The following is an 18,233-nucleotide window of genomic DNA, read 5'->3' as shown; positions in this document are numbered from 1 at the left end:
TGATCTTTGGCTTTTTAAACGCTTCATTAAAGACTATACCTTTAAATCTCATTTTTAATTAATATAACTTAATGGGAGCAAATACTGAATGACTCACCAATTTAAAGTATAGGCATATAGATTATTTACAAATCAAAACCTATGTAAAAAAATTAAATGATGGGGTATGACTTAATAGCACAAAGATATTCTTAGTTACTTAAATATAAATGCTTTTGAAAAAAGTATTTAAATTTTTATTTATTTCAAGAAGTAAAATTTATTTACACCTTTTAAAATATGATAGTTGGATAAATCAAGGTATGTCTACAATACCAAATATTGTATGGACTTGACTTGAAATATTTAAAGTATAGTTTTTTACTTAATACAATGAGTATACCTTTCTAAACCATCTGTGGGGTTTTGTACATATTGCTAACATGAGAACAATGTTTGTAAGACTGAATGACATATATACTGGCAAATTTGAGGGGCTTTAATGAACAGGATGCTTTAAGTAATAAATTCTCTGTAACATAGAAATACTGTATTAAAAATATTAAGGTTTTATGAATTGGATTGCTAAATCATCCATAATTTTGAGTATACTTTGTATACTCATTTAATGTAAGATTCTATGAATTTTTTGTGTATATATCTTGTCCTTACTTTTTATTTTCATTTGCATAAGTAAGCTGTGAATATGACATGCTTAACTTGTAAATAGGTAGGGTTTTTTTTTTTAAGACTCTGATTTCTTTTGGAAGAAAATCCCCTATAAACACTGACACTTCCATTTGATTTTTCACTATGTATAGACTCTTGTACTTTCAAATTGATTCATATGTCATAGATCATTTACAAGATTTCTATTCTTCTGACATAGTATGAAAAAGAAGATTAGTTAGAAAAAAATGCCACATTGCCAATAGCATTCTGAAATTGGATATATTTTTAAGGTATCATGTATTGGGTCTACTGAGCATGGCTCATTAGAGAGCGCTGTTAGTGATGCCAAGGTTTTAGCTTGGAAATCCATGGAGGTCTGTTCAGATCACTCTAAGGATTTCAGCTCTCCACTAATCATGGAACCTTATTTTTTTGATATGCTGTTTATGTGGAGTACTAGATTATAGAAGTGGATTTTGGGATTGGTACAAATCTGCAAAATATGAAAATAGAACAGAAAAAGATAATACTTCCTCCCATCCCAAAGTACTAAAATCTTTTCATGATGGGTTAGTGACATTGGTGTCATAATCATTGTCTTCATCATCATTATTGCTAATATTAGTTGCTTAATATGATATTTAGGCTGTACTTTTGAGAGAAAAAATAGTTGAGTAGAATTTGGTATTAAAACTATGCAGTAGAATTAATTTGCATAACCTTAACAAAATTTGTGTGGTGAATGTCTACCTAGATTGAACACTGATTCAATTTAAGTTTTTATTCTATAAGATGTTAACTTTGAGTCACTAGAAGTATCTTAAAGGCATTTGCCTTAACTTCTTTTGTACTCCTGTCAAAGATTATATGTGAAGGTTAAGATTTTTATCTAAATGAATATTATAAAAACACTGTAGAAATATCTTCTGGATATATTTTATTATTTGCAACTTGAGAAATTTCTATGACATTGCTATTAAAAGCACAGTGTAAAGAAACATTTTTCAAAATGTTTGGGGTATTGTACTTTCTGTGACAAGACTTTTTGTGACTCTGAGGTACCTGTTTTGGATTATAAATTGTATCAGAAACATTTTTGGTATCTATAGGTGAAAATGTTTGAGACAACATATTTATACACCGAATTAGAACACATCAAAGACAACATAAGCCATTTTCATCCTCTAGTAAACAAAAATAGAAAATATTATTCTTCTACAACCCAGATGGAAAACATGTTGCATATATACTGCAAATTTATATTTCTGACTCATGAATTTAGATTAATTCTAATTATTGCTCAGATTTATTTGAAGTTTTAATTTTCCAATATATATTAAGATTTCATCTTAAAAACAATGTTGCTAAATTCTTTAAATTATATACTATTTCTGTAAAATATGTCATTGATCCTTGTTCACCTTATTTTCTTGTTAAAATGTCATCATAGAAATGCCTATTTAGGAAATAGTGAAGAAAAATATGATCATACTTTACTGTAGTATATAGTAAGTCAACGTTGCATTTAAAGCACCTTTTCACCAATATTTAAAATATCCCTTATAACATGTCTCTCATGATTCATTAATTTTACTTTGTGTTGACAATGAAGTAAAACATTCTGTTTTAAAATCTTAAAAGACAAAAGAAATTAGCAGTTTTAAATTCTGTTTGATTAAAAAAAAAATAGCCCCAGTAATCTCAATTAAAACAAATGCAGAGGATCGTTAATCCATGAAATAGACTTTGCATGCGCATTAACTCAATCTGTGTCTCCAGAACAACGCCTCCAAGCTTTTGCTGGCCATTATGGAGAGCAGACATGACAGCGAGAATGCAGAAAGAATTCTCTTTAACATGAGACCCAGGGAACTGGTAAGAAAACTTTTAAAAGCTGTGTTAATAATGTGTAGCCTAAAAGGGACAATTTTACAGTATGCATGTCAGAAAAAAAGTCTAGCGACTCTCACTGCTCTACCGAGGTGTAATGGAACATCATGACCTAGCATCACGAATACTTCAGAAGGCCCTGTGATGGCAAAGGCACCTTAGGGCTTCAGTAATTATATCCACTCCAAGCACTTTTCTTAACCAAATTGTCAGTGTACTAAACTATATGCAAATGTGTTTTGTCAGAAAAAAAAGTTGGCTTTAGTTTAATATTAATAGTTTATTGGCATATATGAGGAAAGTATGTAAAAAAAATGTTTGTACTCCTCAAAAATTTTATTTATACATCTTTCTGAAAAATAAAAATAAAACCCATATCATTTGTAATTATTCTTTTGGAGGAATGTTGTACAATGCTTGGCCTAGAGGAAACTGTGCAGAGCCTTGATGGAGATTCCACAGAGATCATTAGTGGATCTTCCTATTGTAGAAGTTATATTTTCTTTCTCACTCATAACATGCAAATTTCGAGGGACTGTAGGCATGTTTTAAAAGCATTGGATTTCAAAAGCATTGAGAACATACTCAAACCGTATAGCTCAGTGCCCCAATGATTAATTCCCATTCTCATTGGCACCATTGTTGGTGCTATGGGGAAATCCCATGGAAGGCTGGCACCACACGCTCTTGCTCTCACTTTACTGGTAAAGAATGCACTCAGGAGGGCACATAAGGTGAGAGAGAAGATGCAGTTTGATTTAACATATGTTTAATGAGAGTCTAGATCTGCAGGTAGTGGGTTAAGAGCAGCAATAGATGTCCCAGCCTATGGTTAAATGGGGCAATGAATTGTGCATCTATTCAACAACAGCATTGCACAATCGCCTTTTGAACATGCTGTTTGCTCTTCAGACAACACACTATCTCATCGTCCACTTCCTCCTTGTGGCCCACCCTCAGCCTCTTTCCTGAGTTAGGTGCAGCTGTTCTGGGCTCCCTGGGAGCCTCACACTTAGCCCTGCTGCAAGACTGGCGACCTCTGTTGTGTTTGCCTCTTTACCTATCGACTCACCCACTGGACAGGAAGTTCCTTGAAGGTGGATACTGTGTTCTGTCCACTGCCGGACCTTCAGCACCCAGTACAATATCCAGCATCATGTCTCCCCGTTACCTGGTGGGCGCTTAATAAATAATGGATGCTTAGCAGGGTTCCAGATTCTCCTAATTCATGGGAACTTTGGCATTATCAACATTCAAAAATCAAAGCAAAATTTCCCAAGGGAAAGGGGAATATTGTAGGAAACTTCTAACGTCTTCATTTAAATAAAGATGGTTTCCAAGGCCATTTTCATTTAGAATCCTCTTATATTTTGGAGTCTCATGAAGCCTCCCAGTTTTTAATTATATTTCATCAACAAGTTAGAATGGATGTTGTTTGTGGCATTTCAAGCCTTTTTTTTTTTTTTTTGTCGCTAGGTGGATGTGATGAAAAATGCCTACAACCAAGGATTGGAATGTGATCATGGGGATGACGAGGGTGGAGATGATGGTGTTTCTCCAAAAGATGTTGGACACAATATCTATATTCTGGCCCATCAGGTGTCACATTTTATATCTTTATTTTATTTTGCTTATCCTGTCAATCATGTTTTATGTCAGTGGCTTGTTGTGGTACTTTCAAGTTCTGGTTCCTTCATTTATTCAGCACTTGCTGTCCTAGGTTTGGACTAAAGAGAAAAGCAAGCTCCCAGGATGCCTGACTGTGCACCCCAGGGAATGCTAGGGGGACAAGTCACAAGGAAACAATACTCAGCACCCAAAACTGTCAGGCCAAGAGGGAGGAGGCAGGCACGTGTCAGAGCCTGAGCAGGAGGCAAACCACGCAACAAAGAGAAGTCCCAAAGGAGAGAGGCGGAGAGGCTTATTGGGAAGGGAGCGTGAAGGAAGGGGTACCTAGGGTCGCACTAGGACAGAGCTGGCAGGCAGCCTCTGGCCTCCTTGATGAATTATAGATTGGCATGCTTTCTGCAGAAGCCTCAAAGTGGCAGCCTCTAATTGATTTCCACTGGACTTCTAACAAAGATGAGGCTACATTTTAAATTTTCTTGGAGGAATTGTTTCCATTTTATAAGTTATAAAAACAGGTGCCTGATGAGTGTTATTCAGGAGGTTTAATTCCATTAACATTAACATGAAGAGCAACTTTAAATCTGCATCTTCTAATACAGATTTGTTTACAGGTAAAATGTAAAAGTACATTTGCCAGTTTGCTTTTGTCTATCATAGCTCCCTCACTTTTACAGAATAAAGTTCAAACTTTGTAGATGTTCACAATCTTTCTTTATCACTATTTTCTCCCACTGACATTCTCTCCCTTCTCTTGCTTCCCTAGTTGATTGAATAAACATTGATAATTATAAGGTCAGATTCTGAGTAGATTTCTTTTTAAAGAATGCTCTTTGGAACTTTCCTGTGCTCTTCTCTACTTTTATATCACCATCTAATGTATGTGAACTTGGGTATGACTTTTCCAAAAGCTCCTGGGAAGGAGTTAGCTTCTAAAAGATATTAACAAAAGCTGCTGTTGTTTTATGATATAGTTAGCTCATTGAGAAGATTTAGAGGTTTCTTATAGTCTATCAAAGTGCGTGTATTTAATATATAACAGAAAGAAGTAAGGGAAGATGAGCTATAGCTTGAAAGACAAAAGGACATTTTAGGGGTTGAGAAACTGAAAGCCAAGATAAAGGACACGTTGGAGGAAGCAGAAAAATGGAGAATTGGAATGTGGAAAAGGTGTCATTTTAGAGAGAAAGAGAAATCACATGATAAGAATTGAGTCAAGCTAGCAGAGAAATGACTAGGGATTGAATGTGAGTGGAAAGAAAAAAACGCCAGGCTGAGAATTAAAATCCTATTGGGCTACTAGAACGAACACAGAAACGTGGTGACACAGTTGTGTGTACAGAGTCAAAGAGATGCTTTGGGAGCTGGAGCTTTGCGGAGGGGAAAAGGCAAGGAAGATTAGGGCAGAATGAGCCCTAATAGGTTCTAAATAGGTTTTAGAAGAAGGAATTAGGGAAATAGAGTCACTTCTGTTTTCTTTAGTGAAAGCTAGTCTTGCTCTGTCTGGGGAGGTCGTCCCCCTGTGCGCGTGAACGGCTCCATGAACGAGGCCTGACCAGGAAGCTGTTAAGTGGGAAATGAGCAGACCGGCTGAGCTTGCCCTGTAACCAGCAGAGTGGCAGATGTTTGGGTGCAATCACCCCACATCCGTGGAGACGTTTAAAAAAGCAATCTCAGATCACCAGTATATGAGGAGTAACAATTGAAAAGTCAAGGTCAAGAAAAGACTTATGTGAGGTCAGTTCTGTTTTAACCAGACTAAGTATAAGAGTAGAAGATACAAATTTTTAAAAAGGCTAAGTTGCATATTGATAAGAAAGGAGAAAGAGGATAAAGAATGTAAGAATTGGTCATAGATGGAAAGATGATACAAGAAAATATAATAAAGTAGCCTGTGTATGAAGGAAGTTAAAAATGAAGACAGCATTTTGATTGATTTGAGTTTGTAAACGTGCTTGAAGAGGAGAACAGATATATTTAAAGATGAGGGTGGAATTATCCAGGGAGCAGAAATTCAGAAGTATTAAAAAGGTAACAAGGGGTTAAAAACAACTTATTGAAAGGAACAGAGAAGACAATGAATGTGAAAATGACTTGAGTGGATATATAGAGGCTTTTGTAACTTCCCCAAACCAAAATATTGGAAAAGCAGTAGTTTGCAGAGCAGCGAAGATACAGTATAGAGGTACATAAACAAAACCAGCCTTCAAGGAGAGAGAGAACAAAGATCAGGCTGAGTAAAGGGAAGAAGGAAATTCTGAATTGCCAAATACTTTAAGCGTTGTGATTAAATTGTAAGAGTTTATGTGAAACGAGCATCCATATGGGTCCCTCTCAGAACTCAAAGAGGGTATAGGAATGGAAAAATATGTGGACCAGTTGTATGTAACTGACAGCATAGAGTTAAGCAATTGTCTGTTTATTTTATTATAGTGACACAAGAATTGTTACCTTGCCGCCTTATAAGATGTGTTCTTTTATGGGGTGACTCCCTCCTACCAATTTTTCATGAAAAATTATCAGCTCTCCCAGTAAAGAGTTCACTGTGTTCTGTTGATTCTTCTACAAGTGACTCTTTCGGCTTTCTCTGGGCTGGGATATTATATTTGGTTTCTTGGGAGGCCAACCATGGTTACCAAGTTTCTTGTGAACTGTTATCTAAATAGCTCCCACACCAAGGCACAAATGCAAATGAGCAGTGGTCGTAAGCTTTGCTTTAGAAGTGGCCATGTAGTTGTGCCATAGGGGTTTGACCAAGTCGAGGTTTCACTATTTTTATTGTGGATATGGAATCATTTGGCTCCTAAACGCAAATGACCGTGCAGATTGGTTTCTGCCTTTGCAGGGTTCAGTAATTCCAAAACCAAGATGCAACTTCCTCCTTGTTTTACTATAATCATCTTTTGCACAGACAGTTTATTCTGGTGCTCTCAGACTTTCAATTTTTGTTGTTATTCTTTTCATGTCAGTGGAGTAGTTCTGCTTTTTCTGCCATGACATCCCTTTTGGCCCTTCCTGTGGTTGGTGTTACAAGAAGCAAATAATGCTTCTTGTAAGTGTCTTGTCTGATCTACATAAAACTATAAATACATCAAAAAGGGAATTTCTTAATTTCTAATACTATGGTGTCAGGCTGAGAATTTCCTTAAAATTCAGCTATGTGTCCTTTTTTGACTCTCTGTCTTCTGCATGCTATCCTGTTCCTCTCTGCCCCATCTCTCTGCTCTAGTCTTGTTGTTTTATATTCTGGGTTCTTCCTATTCCTTCTCCTCTTTATTCTTGTTATCTGTAGAAACAATCACTGCCCACAGTCTGAAGCACTGTTCGTTACTTTGTATATGTTTAATATATGTTAAGCCATATTGGTTCTATGGTCCCACGTACCAATTTCTGTCTTTCTGTATAAGACCCTTCATTTAATGCCCACCTAGAGTAAGAAATATATGGAGAAACATTATATGCTTTGTAAGATGAGGAGAAGTATTAGATAGCAAGCTGTGGAAAAGAAAAATAACTCCTAGATCGTAAGGCCAGAAAGAATGGATCACTTTAATTGGTTATATAAAATTCTTTTCAAAATACAGGCTTGAAAATTTTTTATGAGCACTTTCTCATATCACTAAATGGTCTTTGAAAATGTAATTTTAATGTCTACATAATTGTTCATCATTTGAATGTACCATAATTTATTTAATCACTTCTTATTGTTAGACATTTAGGTTTCTAACATGCTTGATATTATAAATTATGGTATGATTAACATCCTCATACATTAATCTTTGTCTGCCACACTGATTCTTTCCCTAGGATAAATTCCAAGAAGTTTAATTACTGGGTCACAGAGTAGTAACTATTTTATGGTTCTTGATGCATATTGTTAAATTGTTTTCCACAGTTTATGATGGTACTTACCTTACTGAATGCTAAAATTATTACCATTTAAAAAAATCTTTGCCAAACTGATAGCGTTTGGAACATAGTGATCACTCCACAAATCTTTGTTGAATGAATTAATGCATGACAAATGAAAGGGAAATCATGTTTTGATTAACATCTTTTGGATTACTAGTAAAATGGACTATCTTTTTGGTCATTTGTATTTCTCCTGTGAATTACTTGAAAATGTATTTATCCCTTCTTCTATTGAGGTTCATTTTTTTCTTACTGAATTTTAAAGTAATTAAGGATAATAACTCTTTGTCCATCATGTTAGATATATCTACTTCTTCCTGATTCATTGGCTTTTAATGTTTTTTTGTTTGTTTGTTTGTTTGTTTTTTTGAGACAGAGTCTCACTCTTTTGCCCTGGCTAGAGTGCCATAGCGTCAGCCTAGCTCACAGCAACCTCAGACTCCTGGGCTTAAGCAATCCTTCTGCCTTAGCCTCCCAAGTAGCTGGGACTACAGGCATGTGCCACCATGCCTGGCTAATTTTTTCTATATATTTTTAGTTGTCCCGATAATTTCTTTCTATTTTTTTTTTTTTTTTTTAGTAGAGATGGGGTCTTGCTCTTGCTCAGGCTGGTCTCGAACTCCTGACCTCAAGCAATCCTCCCGCCTCGGCCTCCCAGAGTGCTAGGATTACAGGCGTGAGCCATCGCGCCCGGCCGGCTTTTAATGTTTTGATGATTTAATAATTTTCTTTTACACTTTGAGATCAGTTAAATATTCCCCTAGATTTTCTTCTAGTGCATAATGAATTCAGTTTTTGTATATAATTATATAATCTTTCCATATTATAATGCAGAAATAATAAGAAAATAAGTTCTGATGCTAATTCATCTCTAAAGACATATTGCAAGATTTAGTGTAACAGCAAATTCCTGCAAACCCATTAGGGCAGGGTTTATAGGAATTACATGAGGGTGGTGTAAAGCATGTGCCACAGAGAAAGCTTTAGTAGCGGAGATGGGGCCAAAATCCAAACCCCCTTCTGGCCCAGACAGGGCATGTGAATGAGTGGTCTGGGTGCAGGTAGGGCTGGGACAGTCTGATGCCCCTCTTCCAAAGCAGGGGGCCATTACTCACTTCTGCTGACATCCCAATTGGGATCGCAGGGCCTGGATTTCCACTTCTCCCGATATTTCTAAAGAAACTTGAATTTTGAAATTTTTTAAAAATGTGGAATCTTCTAACTCTTAAAAGTTGGCAACTTATTCAAGATATTTACAACTGCTGAGCAGGCCAAACAAACCTGACTGGCATGCCGAATGCAGCCCTTGAGCCTTTAGTTTACCACTTGTGGAGTAAAGGAGTTAAATTCATTGCTCATTCATTCATTCAATTGCATAGATGCGTTGAGTGCTTGCTAGATGCCAGGCACTGTGCCAGATACTAGCAATGCAGCAGCAGAGGAGATCAGCAACAGATCAGCTTTCAGGAAATTCACGTTCTGGCTGGGAGCACGAAGAGTAGGCAGACAAATCAGAAAGACAGCAGATACCTATATAAGCTACTTAATGAATGAGAATAGGGGGTGGTGAAAAACCATAACTGGAGGCTCCTAGAAATTGGTTGATCTAGAGAGTTTTCTTTGAGGGGCTGAAATTGAAGCCAGATCTAAGTGAAAACACAAAAGCCAGCAATATGAAATGGGTGGGGGGACGGCTTTCAGGGGAGCATCCCCGTGGCTTAAAAGTGGCAATGAGCTTGGCATGTTTAAAGGAGCAAAAGAAGACCTGGGTAGCTTGACCTCTACTCGCCAAACCAGCTATTAGTACTTGAATATTAAAGTAAATCACATACAATTCACCTCAGGCTCATTTTTCAAAGACAGTCATTCCAGAGCGTTTATTGACATTTATGTCAGGCATTACGCTAGTTGCTAAGATGAAAAGATGAATAAAGGTACAATCAAGAAGCTTACAATGAGGTGTATATAAGGGGGAGAGGGAGACAGAAAAATCATTGTAATTTAATGTAGTTGTATTACAGTGGAGGCATACACAAAATGCACTTCCCCTAGAAATCAGGAGAGGCTGCATGGAAGAGATGACCCCTGAACTGAATCATGAAGGCTAGAAGGATGGGGGAAGACATTCCAGGCAGAGGGAACAGCTTCTGCAAAAATGCACCATAGATATTTTGGAGAGGAACTTCTTTTGGTAATATTGATAGGAATTCTACGTGGTATTGACTTACATCTTTGTTTGTTTGTTTGTTTGTTTTCAGTGTTATCACTATTTTTTAATTTTTTATTATTTTTTTTTCAAGTTGAACTCTTGCTATTCTATTGTTTTTAATTTCAAAATATTAAGAGGGCACAAACGATTTTGTTACATCAATACACTGCATAATGCTGAAGTCAGGGCTTTCGGTGTGCCCATCAACAGGCCAGTGTCCATTGTATCCAATAGGTAAGTTTTTATTCTTCACCCCTCTTCCAACCTCCCCGCTTCTTAGTTTCTGATGTTCTTTAGGTCTCTTTGTCCCCTTGTGTACCCATTGTTTAGTTCCCACTTACTAACGAGAACACTTGGTGTTTGTTTTTCCATTCCTGAGATACTTCACTTAGGATAATGGTCTCCAGTTCCACCCAAGTTGCTGCGAAAGCATTTCTTTCCTTTTTATGTCTGAGTATTACTCCATGGCATATGTACACCACATTTCCTTTATCCACTCATGAATTGATAGGCACTTAGGTTGATTCTGTATCTTTTCATTTGTGAATTGGTGCTGTGGTAAACATTTGAGTGCAGGTTTTTTGATATAATGATTTTTTTTCCCTTTGGGTAGATACCGAGTAGTGGGATTGCTGGATCAAAAGGTAGGTCTACTTTTAGCTCCTTGAGGACTTTCCATGCTGTTTTCCACGGGGGTTATATTATCAGTTTACAGTCTCACCAATAGTGTATTAGGGTTCCTTTCTCTCTGCATCCAGCCAGCATCTGTTGTTTTTTGACTTTTTAATAAGGGCCATTCTGACAGGGGTGAAATGGTGTATCTAGACATCATGAGCCTAGGCAAAAAAATGTATGACTAAGGCCCCAATGGCAAATGCAGCAACAACAAAAATAAGTCAGCGGGGCCTAATTAAATTAAAAAGCCTCTGCACAGCAAAGGAAACAATCAAGAGTAAACAGACAACTTACAGAATGGAGAAAATATTCACAAACTATACACCCAAAAAAGGACTAATATCCAGAATTTACAAAGAATTCAAACAAATAACAACAAAAAAGTGAACAACCTAATCAAAAAGTGGGAAAAAGACATGAGCAGAATTTTTTCAAATGAAATAGAAAAGTGGCCAACACATGAAAAATGTTCCACATCACTAATCATCAGGGAAATGCAAATTATATTTTTATTATTTTTAATTTTAGACATTTACATAGGTGTGTAGTGATATTGCATTGTGGTTTGCATTTTTCATAATGGCTGAAGGATGTTGCTTATATTTTCAAATGTTTTTTGCTCCCAGTATATCTTCTTTGGTGAAATGTCTTTGAATGAAATGAAAATGAACTACAATAATCTGAATTGAGTAAGCATCTTTGGTAACTGTAATGACTCTGATTGTAGGCATTTAACAAATGTTGCACAAATGAGTGAATAAATGAAGAATGACTAGGACATGATATATTCTAAAGCTTTGATATTATATAGTTTAAGATTTATAATTTAAAAACAGTATAAAGATATTTTCCTGTTATCATTATCACCATGATCTAAGTTAATGATAATTTCTGCCACTGCAGTATAAATTCCTTGTGTCCAGATACATCTTTTATTTTGTTCTGTTCCCATGCCAAGTACAGTGCCTAGAATATAGTAGATGCCCAGGAAGAGTTTGGGGGAATAACTTCTTGCAAAAATGCATGCATGCTGATAATATTTTATGTAATATAGGCACTATATAAGATTAATAGAATCCTACAAAGGTGATATTATTAAATAGCATTCTGGCAGTCAAGGATCTTACTTAACTGCTATTGACTTTCTTTTTAGTTTTATAGATCACTCTTGTCAGTAAACTCTACATAGACAGGACCCTGTAATATCTTCCCTCTTGCAAGGCACTTTTCTTACTTTTGTTCATGATGCCATCTTTCTTCTGAACTAATAGAATATCTCCTCCTATTGTTAAGACTCATTTTAGTATTACCTTAGTTCCTTTAAAATCCAAATTGAGACCTACCTGCCCCATTTCCTAGATAAATTCCAACCAACAATGATCTTTTCTTTGTTTTGAATTCTTACATTTGGCATGTTCACCCAAAACCACACACATAATTTTACACTAGCTTATGCTGTATATTATCCTACAATTGTTCTTTAATTGTTTCATATGTGTAGGTCTTGGCTACTTAATTAGTAGTAGATTCACAAAATCTGGGCAACCACAAGACCACATTTTCGAAAAGGAAACTTTCCAAAGAAAAAAATATAGTGAGAAAAATGCCTAGATTATTATATAATAGATTTAACACATTGACTGCCACACTAAAAAAAATTTTTTTCCCTTAGGGTCATGGTCCTTTATTATGAAAATAGAATAAAAACTTTGAAAACAAAATGATCCTTTCTAATTGAATGAACATTTTATTTTTTATTGTTTTCTGTGCGTGAGTTATATGCAATTAAATTGTCAATATTAGTTGTAACAATAAGAACATCAACAAGTAAGATTGTCACGAACCAACTGCAGGGTTTTGCCCAGGGGGCCACCCATCACGTAACATGTGTGCTACAGCATGGCAGCGTTGCCTACACACCACGTGGCTCCCGAGGTAAAGAGATATGTGAGTTACATATGCTTCACGAGGCCCCGGGCTCAAAACTAGCATGAGTTAAGTACAACTCACATGGCAGTTAATGTGTTAAATCTTCTAATAGGTACTTACATATTTTTCACTTTCATATTTTTCTTAGTTAAGAATCCTTGGGTTACAGCCATGTAAATGACCTCTCAAATTCATGGTTAATGGGAGCAATAAAACATGCAATCTAGGAAATGGATTGAATTTGGACTCCCTAATTGTTAGTTTGGTGTAAGAATCATGAAGACAGGTTCAGTGGAAGCAATTATTTTTTTGTTTAACATCCCATATTTGTTAGATACGTATTTATTTCTGAATGACATAATTCTAGAACATCAGTCTGGATTCTAGCAACGTAGAAGGCTGTTGCTGTGGCTCTGACTCCTTCTGTCTGCTCTGACTTCAACTATATCCAATGAATTCAAAGTTTATCGGGAGAGCTAGAGATATCAGGCAGGGCTTTTATGATTTTTCCCCCCAAAAAAGGAAAATACATAACATTTTCTAGCATATTTCAGACCACTGGACTGTTATCCTGTCCCTAACCAAAGCCAATATTTCTTTCTTAACTTTCTGGAGAGAGAGCGAGAAAGAGAGAGAAGGGACAACAGGAATGGCCATGGTGTTTTAAGGATTGTGTGAATTAAATACAACTAATATTTAAGTATTTAACTTATGTCATGCTGAGGAAATTTTCTAGATGTCCTGATAGTCTTAATCCATTTTTTTTTCCAAAATTCTATTTCTGCTGGATGTGTTGACTCATGTCTATAATCCTGGCACTTTGGGAGGCCAAGGCTGGAGGATTATTTGAGGCCAGGAGTTTGAGACCAGCCTGGGCAACATAGTAAGGCCCTGTCTCTACAAAATATTTAAACATTAGCCAGGCCTGGTGGCATGCACCTGTAGTCCCACCTACTCAGGAGACTGAGGCAGGAGGATTGTTTGAGCCCAAGATTTTAAGGCTGCAGTGAGCTATGATTGTGCCACTGTACTCCAGCCTGGGCAACAAAGTGAAACCAAGTCTAAAAAAAAAAAAAAAAATCTATTTCATAACTACAATTGCTTGAACTACATTCATTTTAAGAGCTATGCCTGTAAATTACTCTAGCTAAATTTTAATTTATACTGAAATCATGTGAAATGTATATATCACTCAGACTACTTAAAAATGTTTTCCTTAGAGACTTTTTCTGTTCACCTCTTTGCAGCTTCTATTTTCTTATGCTAATATGTAGTAATCAGCATTGCTTCATTTACTTTATTTGTAGAAGCAGAAGGGTGGGTTTGTAATGGATACATAACTTCCATCTCTAATATCTTTGAAGGGTTTTAACTAACTTATGATTACTTCATCTTTATTGTTGCTTGTAGCACAGAAAGTAGAAAACACAGCTGGATTTTTTAACTCACAGATGCACTTGTAGCTCAGTAATATGTTAGCTAGAATATTATACCAAGGATATTGTGCAAACAGCTTAGCTATTATTCATCCATGCACCCTATATTTTCTGTACGAGTTATTTATGTCACTCAACTTCTCTGACTTCAGCTTTCTCATCTATAAAAATATTAGCTATGTTTGCAAAGTAAACTTTCAGAGACCTATGTGAACACCAGAGAATAGTGAGACATGATGGCTCTTTTACTAGATTAGATTAGATTTTAAATAATATAATGGAATAACTAACCAGCTACCAGATATTTGTGTATTTATTTATACCTTGTCTACTTATAAAGGAAATTTAAGGCTGAACAAGAAATGCACATGTATAATTAGACTGTTAGAATATATGATCAAAAGCCTTGAGAAGGAAGGGGGCTTGAAGTATGCTAAGGGTCTTGGCTAATATTCTTACTGTTCATCAGTCAGTGGTAGCTCTGAGCTTCTTGGGAACCAAGAATATGATTAATACCTGTACTATTTGTTAATGACCAACTTTTTACTGGTATTTAATTCTAAAAGGAATTTATACAAGGGCATAGTACAACATAGTAGACAATGTTTTCTAAAATAGTTCTGCAGAATACACTAGATAAAATAATGCACATAGCTGTTTTTCAGTCCTCATGCATAATGATCAATACTTCTGCGTTGTAATCAAGAATGAATATAATTAATTTTGAAGTGTGTTTAATCCAATAGTCATTGTAAAAATAGATATTAAGTGCACTTATAGACAAACTTTGATAATGCAGGACCTTTCCAGGATGTGAACTTGGTTGAAGAAAACTTTTAGATATCAAGAGATTATTATATTAAATTGCAGAAAATAGACTTATCTTAATTGCCCTGGTGTGTGAAAAACTGCTGTTCTCGGTGCTGGGGGTAAAAGAGTAGGCAGACAGGCCCAAATCCCTCCCTTCAATGAGCTTACACGCTAGTCAGGATGTCTCCCTCCTAGAGACCATATTTTTTGTTCCTCTTGGGGCGTATGTCCTACAGACATCAATTGTGTGGTGAGGAGGGAATGCATGGGGTATGGAAATGAGACATAGTCTCTACCCTCATGGGGTAGAGACTTTTATTAAATAAATTAAATACCTTTTATTAAAGGAGGGAGACATGAAGACAATCCCACTGCAGCAAGTGCTATGGAGAATGTGTATCTGGGGCACTCTGGCATGTCAGGTCAGGAGTGTGCTTTGGTAAGTGAGTGTGGCAGAGCCAGAGAGAGAGAGTGCGAGTGCCAGAGGGAGACAGAGGAACAGAGAACATTGTCCCTCTATCCCAAGTCATTTGATCATTCACTCAGCATTTAAGCATGCAAATCTGCTTCTTTAAAAAACCTCCAGTCCAATGGCCCATAACTCTGCTCCCTTTTATACTAAAACTGCTCAAAAGATGGTATATAATTGCTATCTCCAATTCCTCTCTTCCTGTCTCTCTCTGTAACCTGTTTTTGCCAGGGTCTCATCCTTACCATGCCTCCAGAACAGCTCTTGGTGAGGGCACCAGTCACTACCACCTTGATAAATCTCATAGTTGTCCTCATTCTGCATCTTATTTGACTGTCACTAACATTTGACCAGTTGGCCCGTCTCTTCTCCTTGAAATACTATCTTCACACAGCACAAGCTCCAGGTCTTTCTGTTTCCTTCACTGGTTCCTATTTCTCTCCCTCGCTTCTGTTAGAGGTGTTTTAGTCGGAGTGTTACAGAATTCATCCCATGGATCTCTTGTCTTCTTAATCAACACTCACTCCCTGGATAGTCTCATTTGGTCACATGACTGTAAACACCAGCTGTACCAGGAAAAATTCCAAATTTATATCTTCAGCGTGGGCCTCTCTTCTGGACACCAGCCTGGTACCTCCACCTGTTTGCTCAAGATCCACATTTGGATATCTTTAAAGGCACCTCACACTTAACATATCCGTAGTGGAACTCTCAATTTTCCCACCATCTGTACAACTTAGATACAAACAGGCACTCAGACTCCAGAGCCTCAACTCCTTAAGGTTACTGTAACCCAGGTCTGAGTTGATGCCTCTCCCATGTGTGCCCATCTCACGCTGTGTTTACTGTGATCGTAGAACATATACACTAAATTTTTGTGATCTACTCACTTGTTTGTTTCCTCTGCTAGACTCCAAACTCCATTTTATTCATGAATGTCACCCAGTACATATACTGTGTTTGGTACAATCAGTACTTTTGGTTGATTGATTGAGTAAATGAGTGACTGTTATAGTCACCAAATGCTGTAGATGATTAGAAAGGAAATGGGGTTATATTGGCTGGATTTACTGTATAAGGCTTTGTGGAGGGGCTTACATTTCAGATGAATCTTACACATTGATAAGATTGAGATAAGTAGGCCAGACATGGTGGTGCATACCAGCAATCCTAGCACTTTGGGAGGCCGAGGCAGGGAGGATCACTTGAGGCTGGGTGTTTGGGACTAGCCTAGGCAATGTAGCAAGACCCTGTCCATACAAAAAAATAAAAAAATTAGCCAGGCATGGTGGCATGCACCTGTAGTCCCAGCTATTGTGGGAGGCTGAGGTGGGAGGATCGCTTGAGCCCAGGAGTTTGAAGTTGCTGTGAGCTATGATGATGCCACTACACTCTAGCCTGGGCCACAGAGCAAGACCCTGTCTCTTAAAAAAAAAAAAAAAAAAAAAAAATTGAGATAAGCAGAGAAAGGAGAGGAAGTGGAAGGCTTAGGGAAAATGGGCTCAGAGGCAGGGCAATATTCACCATGCTGTGTGTAAGTCAGGTTCTCTGGGTCCTTACAGCAAGGAAAGAGAATGCAGTGTGGTGCACCTGTGAGAGGTAGCTACAGAGGAACAAGTCTTATCAAACTGCGAAGGACTCCAAGGACCCAGAAATAGTCCCATAGAAATATGTATTGAAATGTAACATAGCATATATTTCTGCTAACTCATTCCTGACAGTACTTAGTTCTTACTTATGTTGCCATAAAATGAATGAGACATTAATGATTTTGTAAAATGCTGAACACAATAATGCAAGGACAAATGGCACCCAAGTCTGCTATAGAAAACATCCACCAACCGAAAACGTTATTACAAGTCTTAGAAGGATTGTTTAATGATTGTACTTTTATTCATTTACTAATTTATTCCCTGACATTATTAAGCAAGTATTTATAGATAAATCAATTGTAAATGAGCCCATGAGAAGACAAAATTAGCAAACACGTAAGCCAATATAAAAACACTTATGTCAAAGCACTATGTAATGTTCTGGATATATGTGTTTATGTATGTGTTTGCATGTATCTGCCTGTAACATTTACTGATTAACTTGTTTTTCCAGCTTGAACATAAATGAAGAAAGCTTAACTATAACTGACATTGTATCCTGAAGATACTTTGAGGAAGTATAAGATGGTTTGGAATGCCAGCATAGACGGGTCCAACTAATACTGTTTTAATCAATAGATCCAGTACTAGGATATTAAAGTGATATATAAAACTGGTTTCTCCCAATGTAATGACCATGAGACTCATGTAGGTATGTGAGTTTTACTATTAGTAGTTATGGAGCAAGATTGCTCAGGCTTTGTGTTTTGTGGCTGTTGATGCATTTTGAGTTTCAGAATTACTTACAGAGGCACAGCAAAGTGGCAGACCATTGTGACAAGATAATGCTGGAAGGTCAACTGTTGAGCTAAAAAAAAATCAGTCATCTGAAAGGGAAATAGTTATCCTCATCTAGACCAAAAAAGTTCCTTTTATGTCACAACCAAGTGATTATCTGAAATTATACAGTAGGGGAAAATTCTGGAAAGTCCCTCGTCAGGATTTATGTTATCGATGAAATGAGGTCAATTTTA

The 18,233-nt window shown here is 36.7% G+C and overlaps 1 protein-coding gene across 3 annotated transcripts in view; it reads left to right on the top strand.

The window, feature by feature from the left end:
- ITPR2 (inositol 1,4,5-trisphosphate receptor type 2) overlaps positions 1 to 18,233 on the top strand; it is a 462,476-nt gene that overhangs the window by 321,216 nt on the left and 123,027 nt on the right. For 2 of the 3 annotated variants that reach the window (XM_069490734.1, XM_069490733.1), the window contains exons 44-45: positions 2,431 to 2,526; positions 4,018 to 4,140. The exons of the other annotated variant lie outside the window; for it this stretch is intronic. In XM_069490734.1, coding sequence (XP_069346835.1) covers positions 2,431 to 2,526; positions 4,018 to 4,140 — 219 coding nt within the window. The remainder of the gene's footprint in view (positions 1 to 2,430; positions 2,527 to 4,017; positions 4,141 to 18,233) is intronic. 3 annotated transcript variants of the gene reach the window in all.

The sequence above is a fragment of the Eulemur rufifrons genome, chromosome 16 (assembly GCF_041146395.1).
Source record: "Eulemur rufifrons isolate Redbay chromosome 16, OSU_ERuf_1, whole genome shotgun sequence".
Classification (NCBI taxonomy): Eukaryota; Metazoa; Chordata; class Mammalia; order Primates; family Lemuridae; genus Eulemur; species Eulemur rufifrons.
This window is presented reverse-complemented; position numbering and strand designations above follow the sequence as displayed.